At 36.9% G+C, this 17,700-nt stretch overlaps 1 protein-coding gene across 1 annotated transcript in view; it reads left to right on the top strand.

Moving 5' to 3' along the window:
- LOC149561613 (uncharacterized) overlaps positions 1-10,741 on the top strand; it is a 29,798-nt gene extending 19,057 nt beyond the window's left edge. Inside the window, exons 3-4 of the mRNA XM_089825207.1 lie at positions 9,004-9,047; positions 9,203-10,741. Of these exons, the coding sequence (XP_089681333.1) occupies positions 9,004-9,047; positions 9,203-10,270 (1,112 nt within the window). The 3' untranslated portion in view covers positions 10,271-10,741. The remainder of the gene's footprint in view (positions 1-9,003; positions 9,048-9,202) is intronic.
- Positions 10,742-17,700: the final 6,959 nt, after the last annotated feature.

Genomic DNA, 17,700 nt, shown 5'->3' on the forward strand with positions numbered 1-17,700 from the left:
CGGTTGATAACACAGGTCCTGGCCCGTAAGCCACGCGGCGGATTTTTATTCGATCAGCTGTCATTGCAGTTAGCTTGTTCGTACAACACACAATTAGTGCAGCCGAATCAACACACATGGCACTGCGTCACTAAACACGTCAACTCCTATCGTCACGTCACTCACCTGCCCCAGCTTGGACCACCTAAGCGCCCTGTTGTCATACAATCAACTTCCTGCACAAACGTCCACGTCAGCTGCCGAGTCACTTGCCGTACAACGTAGTTAGGAGTACATATCGGACCCAGTCGTACACGTTCGTATAGTGTCGTACAACTAACCTCATCAACCATACGGGTGACGTCATTGCCATGTCAATAGGGGCCTGCGTTTTGTTTACGTCAGCAATCTATGAGCCTAAATTTGATGGCCGTTTGAACGTCATTACAGGGCAAGTTTGAACTGTTGCGATGGCCATTTGACCATCAAATTTAACATTGTGTTTTCCTTTCCAGACCCCTCTCCAGTTGCAGTTTTGATTTGGTAGCTCGACTTTGAGAGGCCATAACTCAGTCATCCAGACTCTAAATTAGGTGCGGTTTTTTTTTGATTTTCGGTAAAATTTTTCGAACTTTTCAGTGGTGCAGCTCTTTTCTGGTTTTGGTGCACGGATTTGTCAGAAATAGCGTTTTTTGGTGACTATACTTGTCTAATCTTGCATTTTGCAACTTCAAACTCATCATACGGACTCATCTGGACTCCTTTTCAGGTTCCCTTTTTTTTGAAAGTGTATATTTTTTCGTCTACTTTTCAGATCTGTAGTTAGTTTGTAGTCTTGTGTGGACAAAAATACCATTTTCAGAGATAGGTCCTGTTTTGCATTGTATTGCTTCACAATTGTTGTATTTTTGAGTTACATTGTAAAATTCTAGATTTGTACTCTATATTGAGGTTGTAATCAGCAAAGTTAGAAGTCCACATTGTCCATTTTGACAAGCTGCCTATTGTAAATGCACTATATATAAAGTGCCAAAATCATTCATTTGGGGAGGGATTTTTTGATTTAGTGAAAAGGTGGGGTGTGTACTGTGTATTGTGTCTCCTTAATCTTGTGTTCTTGCATTATGGGTTCTTTTTCAGAGTTAACTCCACATAATTATGCTACTTGAAAAGAAAACATTAAGGAACCATTGTAGAAAAAGGTTTATTATGTTATGTAACTGGTGCAGCAAAAAAACCTCCTGTCGATGTTGATGAAGCTCAGAAAGAAGATTGGGAATCCAAACAAGAGATGTCCCTAGGAACCTTGTCGAAAAATATCTCTGATCTTGTCAAATTTCACATTAGGAAGCTTATTGATCCAATTGAGGTGTGGGCTAAACTTGAAGCTTTGTATGGGACAGTAGATGAAGACATGGCTTAACCGGAGAGGATAAACTTCTCAAGTTGGATCCTAGAAATTTCGACACCATCAAAGACTATCTTACCCAAGTAGACATGTATAGGGCACAACTTAAGGATTGTGGTGAACCCATCAAGGATGGAAAGATGATCAAACACATCATGACTCATCTTCTACCTAAATATGCTCCTTTTGTTTCCAGTTTTAATACTCACAAATTAACAATGGATAGTGCCTATGTTAAGCCTTCATTTGAAAAATTTTCAGAAATGTTGATCTTAAAACATGACAATCTAGTGGGTATGGGAATTCTCAAGTCTTCCAAGACCAAAGCCTTGGTAGCAAATGAAGGTAATTCAAGTGGTAAAAACTCCAACAAGAAGTAGAAGTAGTGGAAGGCTAAGCCACAAGATGACACGCAATAGTCCTCCTCAAAACAACAATCTTGCTCAAATCAATCTTCTTCTACTCAACAATCTTCTTCACAACAAGGAAAGTCTTCTTCCAAAAATAACCAAAAAGGGAACAATTCCAACAAAAAGGAGAAGAAAACTTGTTCCTATTGTAAGAGGAATGGTCATGATGAACATGAGTGCACGGATAAGTAGATTGATGAATTGGTCAACATAATGAGGAAACACAAAATTGATGTACCAGATGCATATAAGGATAAGGGATCTTCATCCACTTCAGAGGGTAAGGGATAAGCTTTAGTAGCAAGTACAAATAATGCTGAGGAATGAGTTCTTGATTCAGGAGCAACACATCATATGGGTGCTTCAAGGGAGCAGTTTTCCTCTTTAAAACCATCAAGTGTACCTTACATCTATGTGGGCAATGATACTCAAGTGGAAGTAGAAGGTAAAGGAAATGGTGAGTTGGAAAATGGCATCTTCAAGGATGCGCTACATGTTCCTAACCTTAGCACCAATCTATCAAATAACTCACTAAGGATGTGGCAACAAAGTAGAGTTCCTCCCCGATACAGTTGTGGTGAAAAATCTTAAAGATGACTCTATGGTGGCGGTTGGAAAGGCAAATCATGAGACAGACTTTATTCTTTCTCACATTTTGTGCCTAAGTCCACTTCCTTTGCCTTGTTGACTCATTCAAATACACAAAGTAAACTATGGCACGAGAGATTTGGACACCTTAATTATCGCTACCTTCAACAACTCAGCAACAAAGAAATGGTCATTGGTCTACCTCAAGTCAAGTATTCAGAGGGTGTATGTCCAGGTTGTGAAGCAAGCAAGCATTTTGAAGAGAAATATGACAAGGGGAAGTCTTGGAAGGCAACTGCTGTTTTAAAATTGGTTCATAGTGATGTAGTTGGCCCATTTCCAGTACCATCATTTGGTAAGGCTTGCTATGTTCTCACATTTATTGATGACTTTTCGCGGTACACTTGGGTCTTTTTCTTGCTCATTAGAGTGAAGTATTTGATAACTTTATCACCTTCAAAGCTCAAGTTGAGAAAAAATCAGGGAAAGCCACAAAGATCCTACGAACAGACAATGGTAAGGAATATGTCAACTCCAGGCATATAGACTTTTGCACACATGAGGGTATAGATCTTCAACATTCAGTTGCATACACGCCACAACAGAACGGTGTAGCTGAAAGAAAGAATATAACTCTTAAGGAAATGACCACTTGTATGCTTCAACACAAGTCTCTAGATCAAGTGTTTTGGTTAGAAGCCATGTGTTGTGGCAACTACATCCAAAACAAAAGTTCGCATAAGGCCTTAGATGGAATATCACCTTTTGAGGCTTGGTGTGGCAGAAAACCAAGTGTCAAACACTTCAAAGATTTTGGTTGTCTAGCATGGGCAAGGATACCTCCACAAAAGCGAAAGGCATTAGAACCTCAAAGCAAACCATGCATATTTGTTGGATATCCTAACCATCTCAAGGCATACAAACTAATGGATCCAGAGACGCATGAAATCTTTTATGAGAGGAGTGTTCACTTTGAGGAAACATGTCCAAGTTTGGCTTCTTCAACTCCTCCTTCCTCCTTTGTGGATAGTGATCATAGTGATGATGGTGACTCGGAAGATGAGATTTTTCTAACTTTGACTTGTAAGACACCACCTTCACAGAGTCAACAAATAGTTGAGGCCATTCCTTCTTCTTCCAGTAAACCTCGTTGGGCACAGCAAACCCTTGATGTAACAAGTTCATTGGTGGGAAATCCTTTAAACACTTGGAGGACTAGGTCACAACACAAGTCATTTCCACATGCATATATAGCCATTGCTTCAGATCCACAGTCATTTAAGGAAGCATTAGGGATTCCAGAATAGGACAAGGCTATGGAGGAAGAATATAACTCATTGATTAAACAGAACAATTGGGACTTAGTCCCCTTGCCAAGGGAAGAAAAGTGGTTCGATGTAAGTGGATCTATCGAACCAAATTTTCAGTGGATGGAAGTGTGGATAAGGCCAGACTAGTTGCTAAAGGTTTCTTGCAGGTTCCAGGTATTGACTATACAAAGACTTTTGCACTAGTTGCCAAGATGAACTCCATTCGCCTGACACTAGCTATTGCTGCAGCTCATGGTTGGGTTGTACCCCAGATGGATGTTAAGAGCGCTTGTTTGAATGGTGATATTCAAGAAGAGATTTATATGGAGCAACCACAGGGGTTCATACAGGATACTACTATGGTTTGTAGATTGAAGAAGTCTATTTATGGTCTTAAGTAGGCTCCTCGGGCTTGGTATGCCAAAATGGATTCCTTCCTCCTCTTAGTAGGATTCACAAGATGTCATTCTGTTTCAAATGTCTACATTCTTCAAAAGGATGATTCACACTTGATTCTAGTGCTTTATGTAGATGACTTGATCATTACTGGGAGCACTTCATCCATCATTGCCAGTGTCAAGACCTCTCTGCAGGACAGATTTGCTATGACAGACTTGGGTTTGCTACATTACTTCCTTGGTATTGAGATCACACAATCTTCAGCAGGGATTTCACTTTCACAACCCAAGTATGCTCTTGACTTGCTTTCTCAGTTTCACATGAGTGACTGCAAGCCCGCTCCTACTCCCTTTTTATTAGGTGTCAAGTTAGAGGCTAAGTGTACCACTCCACTTGTTGATGCTACTTTATACAGACAGTTAGTTGGGAGCCTTATCTACTTGACACACACCTTGATATAGCTTTTGCAGTTGGCATTGTTTCACGCTTTATGCAAGAACCACATGAGGTTCATTGGAAGGCTGCCAAACGCATTTTACATTACATAAAGGGTACACATACACATGGGATACATTATGAAGTAGGTACAGGACTTCAGCTGATTGGATACACAAACTCAGATTATGCAGGGGACTTAGATTCTCGCAAGTCCACTTCAGGGTACATATTTCACCTTGGTTTCGGCCCTATTTGTTGGCAGAGTAGGAAGCAAAATAATGTTGCTCTTTCTTCCACAGAGGCTGAGTATTGAGGAGCTCTCAATGCAGCTACAAAGGCTCTTTGGTTACAACACATCCTGGAGGAGTTTGGATTTGATCTACCTAAGCCTACAATTATTTATTGTGACAATCAGAGTGCCATTGAGATCTCTAAGCATCTAGTTCAGCATCAGCGGACAAAGCACATTGAGGTTCGTATGCACTATATCAGAGAGCTTATACATAAGCAGATCATTGCACTACAGTATTGTCCTACAGCAGAGCAGGTCACCGATATCTTCACCAAACCCTTCATTGAGGTCAAGTATACTCATTTGTGAGATCTCTTGGGGGTGCGGGTTGTTGCAGAAAGGGGAATTGCTTGACTTCTCTCTTCTCTTTCTTTTGGGAGAGATTTTTTCCTCAACTAAGGTCTTCTTCTCTCTCATCTTCTTTATTGTACTCATCTCTCTTTTTGGAGGAGGGTTTTTCCCATGAGGTTTTCCCTCTTTCTCCATTTTATGAGAGATTGCATTGCATCATTCTATAGCATTGCTTTTGTACATGGGTACCTAACATGGCTTGGTAGTCAGGACCCATCATGCATTTGTGAGCTTAAGTGCATTCCCCTAAGTTGCACTTAAGGGGGGGTGTTGGTGTAAATAGATATTTACTATTTACACTTTATTTAAGTTTACTTAGGTTAGTGCATTGTTTTATTATTTATTTTTATGAGACACTTAGGAGTTTGTGTACCTTTTTGAGTTGTCATGTTGACAACACAAAAGTATACAACTCTATTTCAGCACATGGTGTCTACAACATTAGAGTATGCATCATTCATTGAGTTGTCATGTAAACAACATAATTATTCGCACTCCTAATTTAGCACATGGTGTTTACAACATTGATTTGTGTGCTACACCATTGTAGGCTTATCCTCTCATCATCGCACTTATTTTCGTGCTTAATGGAGGATAACCCATATTTGGTGGGCATGTGCCTGGTTGTATGATTTATCATGATATTGATTTCTAGGCATTCTAGATGCATCTCAGAGGCCTTTATATATAGGCACTCCTAGTGTACTTGTACATTGAATTGAATACTATACAGTTATTCCGATCATACTCTGGTCTAATTTGTGCTTGTGTTTTGAGTTCCTTGGTCTTGGGTGAATTCTGCTGTAAGGCAGATTCTTACAATATTTAATATAATATTATTATTGATAATAAGATTATTTTATTTCAAAATAATATTAAGCTATTTAGTTTAATTATTTAGCAATGTTAAACTATTTTGACAATTTTGTGGATATATTACTTGTATTTAAAAATAGATAAATATATATAAGTTCAAGTTAATGTCGGTTTTTTTTTTCTCGAATGTTTATCCTTGCCAAATTTCATCCGAATTTTATGATTGACAAACTCGAATTCGAATTCAAACCTTGCGACTTAGCATAGGACACTATTAAGCATTAAGCTGTTCAATATTCTATCACTTCATGGGACTATGCAAGCCTCCTAAGGTGACTAGAGCGTACATTGTTTGGGAGGGACTGCTAATTATAAATAAGTTTTTATGAATTTCTTTTAGACTATTATCTCATAAGCAATTTTTATACTATTAAAGCAACAGAAGGAAATATATATTTCTAAGTCACAATTTAAACTTCGACATTCATTTGTAATAGGCTTTAATTAATTGAACTAGATGGTTTGGTACTATCACGAATCAATATACATGTGCATGTGTTCCAAAATTAACTAATTTAAACAATTCAAAATATTTCATTTTGGCAATTTGTGAGATACCAAGGTTTATGCCATCATGGACACAAGCAATTTTTATAGTATTAAAGCAACAGAAGGAAATATATATTTCTAAGTAACAATTTTAACTTCGACATTCATTTGTAATAGGCTTTAATTAATTGAACTAGATAGTTTGGTACTATCACGAATCAATATACATGTGCATGTGTTCCAAAATTAACTATTTTAAACAATTCAAAATATTTCATTTTGGCAATCTGTGAGATACCAAGGTTTATGCCATCATGGACACATATCTAGTTATACGGAATCCACCAAACAAGCCATTTCCTAGGGAAGAAGTTAACATTCTTATAGGCCTTTTCAATTCGCCCAACAAATAATTCAAAATTTGTTTGCATCTCTAAACACATTTGAAGCTTGATAACAAAAATGTGGAAAGCACTATTGAAGATGGACCAATAAAGAATGCCCGTATGATCAGTTATACACATTCAAATATTCATTGAGAAATACACAGCAAGAACCACAAAAACAGATCTGTTTTGGTTCCTTGAACCTTAAATTGTAATTGTGATGGCGTAAAAACTGTTTTGTTCAGTTAGTGGGATCCATTGGAAATTATTCCATATTCAAAAGGCAATGGAGCTAGTGGGATAAATTTTGCAAATTGATTATGAGCTGAAAATCAAAGTCGTATACTTTTGAATTTGCTGCGGAGTATGAATTCTGAAAACTACAGAGTAACTGGACAGTGGAAAACTAAAACGGAAAACCTGCAGTCACTGAGAGAAATTTGTAAAGGTGGGTTTTCCCATTCTTGCTTCTAAAAATTTGAAATATAACCAGACAATTTTCTATAAGTCATAGAAAAGTAAAGCATAGCCTTGTTGGTGGATGCCAACAATATCAACAGGGCATTTCAGAAGAAGGTAGAATACACCCAAAACCATGAATTTTATGAAAAGTTTGCTTCACATTGTACACGAAAAAAGTACAACTTGAAGGTCAAAACTTGTTGGAGATCAAAAGTGATTGCTACAAATGGGGTAAGGAGATTCCAAAAGAGATAGCTATATTAAACTCAAACGAGATTGTTATTCATGTTGAGGATCATACAATCAAATTCACAACTTTGACTAGAGAGTGAGAGTGATTTGCCAATATTATTATGAGTATGTGCAGTTGACAAGGTATTACTACTGTTCAGCAACTAATGTTTCTTCTGCCCTTTTCATTGCTTTTGTGGAACTCTCTGGAAAATAATGCACAGATGTATGCACATGTAGTGTTCTGCTTTCAAAGTGAAGTTAATGCTTGGAAACTGAAAACGAGCAACCGAATCTTAAATATGGTAATAAACTACGAGTAATGATCAATGATTTAATTATTAAGGAAATGCTATGACACTGGGTTCTCCCTAAATGGTCTGGATTCTGATTCTGGTTCTTTGCTGGTTTTGGTTCCTCCTGGGTTCTGCCTGGGTCCCTTACTGGCAGTCAGGTTTCCTATAGGACCTACAGGGAACATGGCTGCCAGAGAGGGACTTGTGCAGAACCTGAGGGAACCTTGCTTGGGTGCCCAAAAACAGGCCCCAAATGCCATTTTTGCAAATTATGAATATGATAAATGAGGTATTTGTTTACAACTTTATTGGCAATTATGGATATATGAGTATCATGTTTCTAATTTCTTATTATATATATATGTTTGAAGTTTTGAACCAATGATGAATGAACATTGAACATGTTAGTTATGTATATCCGCGGAACTGGAACCTGTGCATAAATTGTTTTTTTTGCCGAACCCTCGTTTCTGAACTCGTATCAGAACTAAAATAGGTAGTTTAGAGGAAATGATGGAAGTCAACTCTGTACCAAATGGGCAATCAAACAATGGAAGAGTTTAATCCATTAATAATTTTTAGTCATTTCTTTCCTTGTTATGATTCCTGGGTTTTCTAAGTTTGTTAATCATTGCCACTTATAACTTTTTTATATTGTCGTATCTTTAACGTGGAATTCCATGTTATATACCACGAGACAAGTAAATCATATTGCTCTGCAAAGGTCTTCTTGCTAAGATCATCTCGAGGATGTCAATATATGTTAATTTTGCTAATCCTTTTTGTTTTTGTTTGTAGCTTGTAATTCTAATGATGAATATGTGAATTTTTTTATTGTTTTACAAAAAATAGTAGGCATGCTTTAATATAGTCACCAGTATGCCGTGCAAAAAGATTCTGTTCATTGTATCATCTTCTCTAGATTTAGCAATATATATGATTTCAGTCCCTCTTTCAGATTTACAAAGATCTTCTCTAAATGACATAGATTTCATCCAAATGTAGATAACTTTATCCACAAATCAGCTATTAATGAGCATATAAATGTAAATTTATGACTGATCTTTCCATGTTCTTGATCTGTGCAGATTTAGTTTCAAGCCCATCTATAACACAAACGTCATCAAAAGAGGTTAGTTATATGGTTGGTAGAAAATGTTTTATGATGATTTTAGAAATTGGTTTGGGCATTTCACTTTTGAGGTGGAAGTGTGTGCATTGGTTGAAGAAATCAGTTTGTGCTCAAATGCATTTCTTATATAACTGGTTCTACTATTTCTTCTGCAGGGTGGACATTCTGCTGGATCATCAACAGTCTCCAACACTCCTGAATCCACTCCACCCCATTTAAGCAATTCAAACTTTTCCTCCACCCGGTCCAAAAGTCAGCCTTCTTCACGTCGTCGTTCAATTGGTGGTAATCTATTTTTCTCAAGACGTACACATCATTCTTCAGGCCACCCATTATTGAGGCAAGTTTCAGATAGTCGAATTCATGCACGGAATGCACCAAATAGCAGTCCAGTGCCTTTGTTTGAAGGAAGACACTCCTTCAAGTTATCTGGAAGTAGTGGTGATTCAACAGTTGGACCACATGGTGGGGCTTCTGACTGTTGGTCTATGCAGACATTTTCAGATCTTGTTGCTTCTTCTAGGAGAGAACGCTTGCGATGGACAGATGCTAGCAGCCCGTCTGATTTCCGATGGGCTCCTGGTAGGGAAAGTATGGATAGAGCCACATTGGCAGCAGAAAGAATAAGGGTTAACAGTTCACAAGCTGCATCAGGAGCATCTGGTGGTGATGTACAAGCATGCGGCATTTGCTCAAAACTTTTAACTCAAAGATCGCCATGGAGTGCTCAGAAGATGGTGGCCAGCAATGACCTTTCTGTGACTGCAGTACTGGTATGTGGACATGTGTATCATGCAGAATGTTTAGAGCAGGTTACTCCTGAAGCTTGTTCTCTAGATCCACCTTGCCCTGTATGTTCTGCAAGTGAAAATGATGTTTCAAAGGGACAGAAACTAGTAGGGCAAGTTAATGTCTGTAAGAATAATTCAAAAGACTTTTCTTCAAATTGCCAGTTTTCAAGAAACAAGCTATCTAGAATTGGGGTTGCTAATGATGATGTTCCGACTTATGAAGGTTTGTCAAATTTCAAGTCATTCAAAAGCAAAAGTTGCTTATCCATTAATGATGGTACGAAACTGCCATCAAGTTCCAACGAAAAGAGTTTCTTGAATAAATCCTTCTCCAAAAAGCATTTTTTCTTCCGAGGAAAATCTTCCAAAACTCTTTTGTCAGATGATTCTATTCACAAGAAAGTATTCTGGGGAAAGCAAGAGAGGGATTGACTCACATTTCTAAATTCTAGAATGTAAGCTAGCATTCTATCTAAGATTCGCAAAGAATCTGTTTAATTTAGCAGGGCTTGTAATGCCCTTTTGAGGTCTTTTGATGGAAGTATGCTTTATCCTTGCCACAATAGTACTCAACCAAAAACTCAGAGAGCATACTGCATGGCCAGGGTGAGGTATTTGAATATTGTAAAGATCCAGTAAATGCCTGAATAGATTTTAGTTTGGTGCAAGATTAACTCTTGTAACAAATAAATAGGTCTCAAGGGGTTATTATTTCGTTTCTTCAATTTTTATTTTCTCTAAAAAGGTGAACGTTTTCGGGTAAATTGATGAGATGACTCGATAAATATTCAGCTTCCAAGGCCTGGGATGTGAGACTGTATTACAAGTCCCTCCAGCTAATTGCCTTGTATTATGTTGCTTACTGCAACCTAACAGAATCGATTCCAAAAATTGTTGTATCAATATTTGGCCATTGTTTTTGACGTCTTTTGATTTAGTTTTTGTTTATCACCACCTCATTATCAGTGTATTGTTAGTATCATTGAAGCTGTTGTGAGGGAGTTTACTTATTTTAAAGCTTCCTTTTTTAAAGATAGATGATTTGCAATTGAGGTGTTTGTTGTTGGAGCTCATCTATTTTAATTTAAGAATCTTGTACTTTAGAGAGATTTTTCCTTTTTTTCCAATTTTCAACTAGCAAAATTGTCATCTTGCACACAGACATCAAGGAAAATATCTGCTTTTCTTAGAAAAAGGATTTTATGCTTTATATGCTTCTCTAAAATTACTACAAAATCCTTTACATTTCTTTCACTGACTTTTGATGTGATGAGTATCATTGAATAAGATGGAACCTGAATCTCGGAATGGGTACAAAAATGTTTAGTTGCTCTATTTACGTCACAATTTTTTGCACTCTTATTCTAACAAGCTACTGCTTAAGCTAAAAGGCAAATACGTAATCATGTGAACAGAAAAAGGAGTAATATTTCCTTACAGTCTGATTAGTAGAGGACATGCTGCCATTTCTTTTGAACATGTTGAAAATGGAATATGGAATTGTTCTCTTGATTGCCATAAATTTTATTCACGATCCATACTGGGGTCTTTGTAAAGATCACGTATGTAATATAGCTCAATTATGGTGCTGTATTAGTGTTTGATGCTCGGCTGTCCTGCCTTTCATGATATGTCATTTATCTTGAAACCATGCATTTCTATTACTTAATAATATCTTGGCTGTCCTGCCTTTCATGATTATGTCATTTATCTTGAAACCATGCATTTCTATTACTTAATAATATCGAAATATGATGACAGATTTTTATCCCTACAAAAATGAGCCTCTCTGCTAGTGAATGTGCAGGCAAAAAATTGCCATGTTTTTTAATTACATTTGAATAAGTAGAACAGCTAAAGATAAATATGGAAAAACATAATATTTTTAAAGATAAAACATTAGTTACATAAAAATATGGCAGTTGAGAGTTCATATCATTATGGAAGCTTGGAGCTCGATCTCTGCTTGTGCCCCTACAGGTTAAAAAATAACTGTTTTTGTAACTCTGAAATTGGAATAGAAATAACACTTTCAGCTAATTTTTCCCAAGCAAACTCCAGACTCCAAAGGAAGACAGTCTCCCTAAAAGGTTCATATACATTACCTTTTCTGTTGAAAGACTGTTAAAAAATAATTTTGCCATATTAGTCTTGGACCCACCAATATAAGCAAGTAGCTGCTTTGCATTGCCAAGAGATATACCTGTGTAACTTTATAGCTTGTTTTTTGACACAATATGCAAGCAGAATCATAAAATATCTTATCTCAGACAATCTTGTCAAACCTGGTAGAAGTTGATGGAGAAAGCTACACCTAGTATTTTATTTGAGGATACACTCCAATATCTATTGTTTCTGTTAAGGTAGTAATGGTCTTGCATTTCACATGCAATCTCCTATATGTTTTATTTACCACAAATAAGAGCGCAGCCCGTTACCAGAAGTTAGCTTTTTCAAATTAACTGTCATTGGTTTGAAATTTTAACCTGTGAAGCTGGATGCTACTGCTCATGGGAATTGATCCTGGGAGAGCATCCTCTGGATGTCGGTAGTTGTTCACACTGCCATCTGCCATCCGATTCTCTGGGTCTGCCCCAGCTAGTACCTTTGACAAGCAAATAATATTTTTGAAAATTTTGTTCTTGACTGGAAAACCAGTGAAACAAACATTAAAAAACAAGACTAATATATGAAAAGGTGTCAACAAAGTTTATATGAAACAACATAAGCTCATTTGTTGGAAATACCATACAACAAAATAACATGACTTTGTATTGCACACTTACTCATTTATCCACTTGTTTATGTGCAATCTGCTGTTAGCCAATAAGGCAGAGAGTTGGTATACTGGCATTTAAACTTTTGTGCCTAATAGCACACATACAATTCAAGTGGAAGCAAATGGGTGATAAATATGAGGTGGATGTAGAGCATTTTAACATGGATATTACAATCGCCCATTTTTCATCATTAACATAGTGGTAAGAGAGTTTCTGCAAGGGTAGGCAGTAGGAGTGGCACTGTTACTGTGTAGATCTGATCAAACGCATTATGATGTTTATGTTGTATATGCATTTCATGATGGCTACATGTAATTTTGTCATTGTCTATTAATATATTTGGATTCATCGTGACGTCTGGTATTGATTATCAATTATTTTAAGTATTTTTAACTGGTTTTTGGCTATTTGATGTAGTTTGTTTCTTCTATGATTTGTGCTAAATTTTGTTTGCTTGCTAATGCATTTTGCGCTGTTATTATTGTCGTATTTTGTAGGGTCATGGCAGCTAAGTCAAATCCAAGATTGAGAGAATAAAATGTTATTCAGACATAGCTGAACCATGCAATGATGAAATAGGTTTATACCAGTGTTGTATGGAGCTGGTAGTTTATTTACTCTGGATACAAATACTGCAAAATTTCAACCTTGATTGGGGCATGGTTAGATATGAGATTTATAAAACCCATTAGTAGCATTTGTTTGTGATATTATTTGTAATGCTTCATTTCCATGCAGTTTCCTATTCCCCCTCCTAACAAATTGTAAAGCAGCACTAGATGAATTGGTACCATGTTGAGATGTCTTTCATACAACCTAGTTATGGACTTGAATTAGAAAGACTGGAAAGATATCCAGGCTGTATCTTTATCCATATCCAAACCTGAAACACAGATTCATGTATTAGGGCCATTTTGTATCTGCAACACTATCCGATATTTGGATGCCTGTATTTTGGCAGGGAAAATGTATCCAGAAACTCTAATTTTAATTTCACATCTTTAGATGCAAATTGAACACTTTCTTAAAGAGAGAACCCAAATAATGTTATTTTCCCTCGTTCATAGCCTACAAGTAAATTTTGTGTTAATATTTCATTTATCTATCTTTTTCTATAAAATAAAGAATTGGATTATAATGAGGCCCAATGTCAATCATTAAAATTTTTTAGTATGTCTACAAGTTGTTGCGAGAAAAATTGATTCATAAAGTGGTCTTCCATATACATAGCAACAGCTCTGCTTTTACCTGGACGGCTGAGCTATTATTCATATGCTGGCGGTGTTTGAATTGTCATGCACATGGAAGCAGCTCTGCTTTTACCTGGACAACTGTCCTATGCTGTAGTTTGTTCTGCTTTTATGTGCTACTACCTTTGGGTTTAACATTGAAATAACTTAACCATGGTTGAAGACCGGAGTAACACTTCACCCTAACTTGCAGAGTTTTTATACTCTTTCTTAAGTCCAATCTTTAAGTGCTACTATTTTGTTCAGTACAGAGTCTTAACTTTTTGCCAATAAAGAATGCGAAGTAGGATGAGACTTTAATGCTCTGATCTCATATTGTTATTTGTGTCACAGTTGAATCTGTAAGTGGATATCCTGAAGTGTAAATGTTATAGTGGACAACAGAACATCCAACAGGCAATTGAATTTGAAGCAAAAAAACACTTAACTCTTTTAGAGTGTTTCTGGTTGCTATTTTCTCTTCTCACATCAATACCTTTGTGGTGAATGCTGTTTATCAGTGTCAATGCTAACTCATGGTCTCTAACCAGCCAAATGTTGGATTCTGTTATTCTCTATAATGCATTTGTTCATTTACAATGGACAAGCCCCAACTCTTTACACAGACAGAAAAGGCCACATGCTGGAATGGTGTGATCAAGTAGGAGCACATCTTATGCATTCTTTAATTAATTCTTAAGCTAGCGATGATGGCAACTACACACTTCCCCAACTTTATTCTTAAATCGAGCTGGTTCATGAAGCTCCAGACTTTTCAATTTGATCCTATAGTAGTGTTACCCTGTGTTTTTAAATTGAGCTGGTTCATGAAGCTCTAGACTTTTCAATATGATCCTATAGTAGCGTTACCTGTGTTCTCTATGATATACATCTTTTTGCTTTGCCTTTAGACCTATGAAACAAAGTGCCATTCAAGGCACTTGGTGATTAGATTATAGACTAATAGAATGTTGGCGCTTTTGCTTAGGGGAAATGAACGTAGGACCTCTTTGTTTAAAGTCAGATTTAGATTAATCGTAATCAGCTACCTTTGTCTTTGTATTATTGATTATTTGTGGAAAGTCTTAAGCATTACAAAAATCTTCCTTCCTGACTGCAGTGTTTGCTATGCATCTGGTTAGCTTGTTTAGTTTTGGCCTGATGGTTGAGGGATTACCTGCTTTTCCCTTGAGCTTGTCAAAAATAAATTCAAAGAAAGACTTTAGAAGAAAGCTCCGAGGATTTGCCAGCCAAGTATCCCCATGCCAATACCTACCATGAAGTTGGTTAAAGCATCCGTGTGGGAGTTGGATCTCCCTAGCTACACGCTCAACTGTATATTCGTCTAATGTTTCTTATAATTGCCAAATTTGCTTTAGAATCCTGTTTATTTCCCAATTTTGTGCTCCCCTAAATTAAATGGCATCAATAATAACCATAGAATATTTGTAGAAAACCATACGATCTCTTAAAACACAACCGGCCCCATCAAAATTGGGACAGGCTAATCTCCATTGAAAATGCACTAAAGAAAAAATAAAGCTTTTTTTTTTTTTTTCAGATTCACAAAAATGTAGTGACTTTTTCCAATTTTTTTGTTGTTTTCAACTACAAACTATGCAAATCATGAATATCAAATGTTGAAATTTTCAGAAAAATCCATAGTGTTTTCGATTTTTTGAAAATTTGTCAAGTGTACAATTTGGATGGAGGATAGCCGTGTTTGTCAAAATTGAGCTTGCACCACTCAATGAGAGCTGTCTTAGGCCATACCTCCAAATTGAAGGCGGATTATCTAGACCAGCTCCAAGATATAGGGCTAAATTTTCTATTTGCTATATATATATGGCATTTTTTAGCCGATAGGCTATCTGCCAAAGTTTTGCTCCCTAAAAATTGTTACTCTCGACTGATTTCTTTTTCCCAATAAAATATATAATAAAATTAGTATTTTTATAATTAGCAGTTCAAAAGTCCATCTACTGAAAAATAGAAACATCCCAATTTTTTTTTTTTTAAAATAACAAATAAAAAATATAAACAAGCAGTTATTTCCATTTCTTTCTGTACAATGACATCAAATCTGGGTATTCAGAGATGTTAGAAAACAACAGTATGGGCCACCTCTTCAAAGAAAAGCAATTAGATAAGACCGCAAATTTGATCATCAAAATTCACCGAAGACGAGAAGAATTAGTCAAAGGATTACAATTGGATTAGGCTAGTTGTTAGCAGGCGAGTCCCATAAGCTGCACTGGCCTCTTGGACATTATTAAAATCCTTCATTCATTCATTCATTTCATTATGATTCAACTATTTAATTTTTTTATTACATGCCTCATTAACAATAGCATGTGTTATAGATGAGTGCATGATTCCACATGATTTAGACTAATGCATATAACGCTGTCGAGGTGGGATAGATTGGAGTTAAATTGTTACATGCAACACTCTTAGCCTAATTTGAGCATATGTAGGCATTCTTTACTTCAAGCTTGGTCCAATTAAGGCATTTTTGATCATTTTTTTGCTTCAATCTTTGCTTCAAGTAAGTCATTTACGAAATTGTTTTGATTAAGTAAAAACAAGTTTTGAAAGGAACCAAAACCTTGTACAAAGGGACAAGAAAGATATAGCAATGAAAATCAAATACAACTATGGAAAACCACCCGACAAACTTAGAGGGACACGCAAAAATTTCAACAAGAGGGCAAACAACCCAAGGCACAAATAGACCATCAAGATTTACATTTTGGTCTTTTCTTTTGAGATCTTAAAGCCATATCAAACAAGGGAATGGAGGATTTCACTTTTTTCCTTTTAACTGTAGTCCAACCATCCTCCACCTTCCTTGCCATGCTCTGCCAATCCCCGTAGACCCCTAGAATCCCCCCAGCCAAAGAGTGAGTAGAAAAGTTCTGGACAAAAGGGACAACAGTAGAAATTTGACTCAAAGTAGGCAAAGAGTTAGGAACCACCGAGTCAGCAGAAGACATAACATCAACAACACATTGAGGCCGAACTGTAGGAGGGACCCCAAGTACAACATCCAAGGTATCAACGGAAACCTCATCCAAAGTGAGATCATTATGCGAAGGACAACCCTCCTCAACCAATGCAACTTTCTAAACTATATAATGATCCTCTAAAGCCCCGGACCACCGAGATGGAGATTTCCTCGATCTGACCTTAGTAGAAGAGCACCGAGCAACAAGATGACTAGTATCGTGACACTTCCTACATTTGAAAGGGATACCTTCATATCCAGAAGTTGGATCCAAGAATTACTAGGAGAAGGCAACTTAATCTTAGTAGGGAGACCTTTAGAGATATCCATCTCCATAAGAATGCGAGCATATGCTATCCTAAAGATATTGGATGAAACTGAATCAACCATTAAGAAATCCCCAAGGCCATCCTCCACAGCCTCCAAGACCGAGTCTTGCCAAAGATGAAGGGGAAGATTCGACAAACAAACCCAAAGAGGAATCTTATTGAAGGATTTTGTAGTAGGGTCAAAAGCCAGATACCAAGGTTTGGCCATCAGGGGGAACTGTTCCTCCCAAGAAAATCCATGACAAAGGATAGTAGCCCTATCCTCAACATTAGCAAATTTCACGATAAAAAAACCTTTGGCAATAGGTAGATTTGAACTAAATTTGAGATGAGTGGTTCCCAAGCTTTGGATATCCATGCTACTTTGCGAGAGAGGGCCAGAAATCCCTAAAGTGACAGATAACAACCGTAGCAGAGAAGTCATCAGCAAATGTGTTGACTTCATCAACAATGTCAGCATCAAGGTGAAGCAATAGTGGGTTACTAACAGGAATAGCCATGGCCTCCCGTTTAACCA

The sequence above is a fragment of the Cupressus sempervirens genome, chromosome 4 (assembly GCF_028749045.1).
Source record: "Cupressus sempervirens isolate cs-2001-9-10 chromosome 4, ASM2874904v1, whole genome shotgun sequence".
NCBI classification, from domain to species: domain Eukaryota; kingdom Viridiplantae; phylum Streptophyta; class Pinopsida; order Cupressales; family Cupressaceae; genus Cupressus; species Cupressus sempervirens.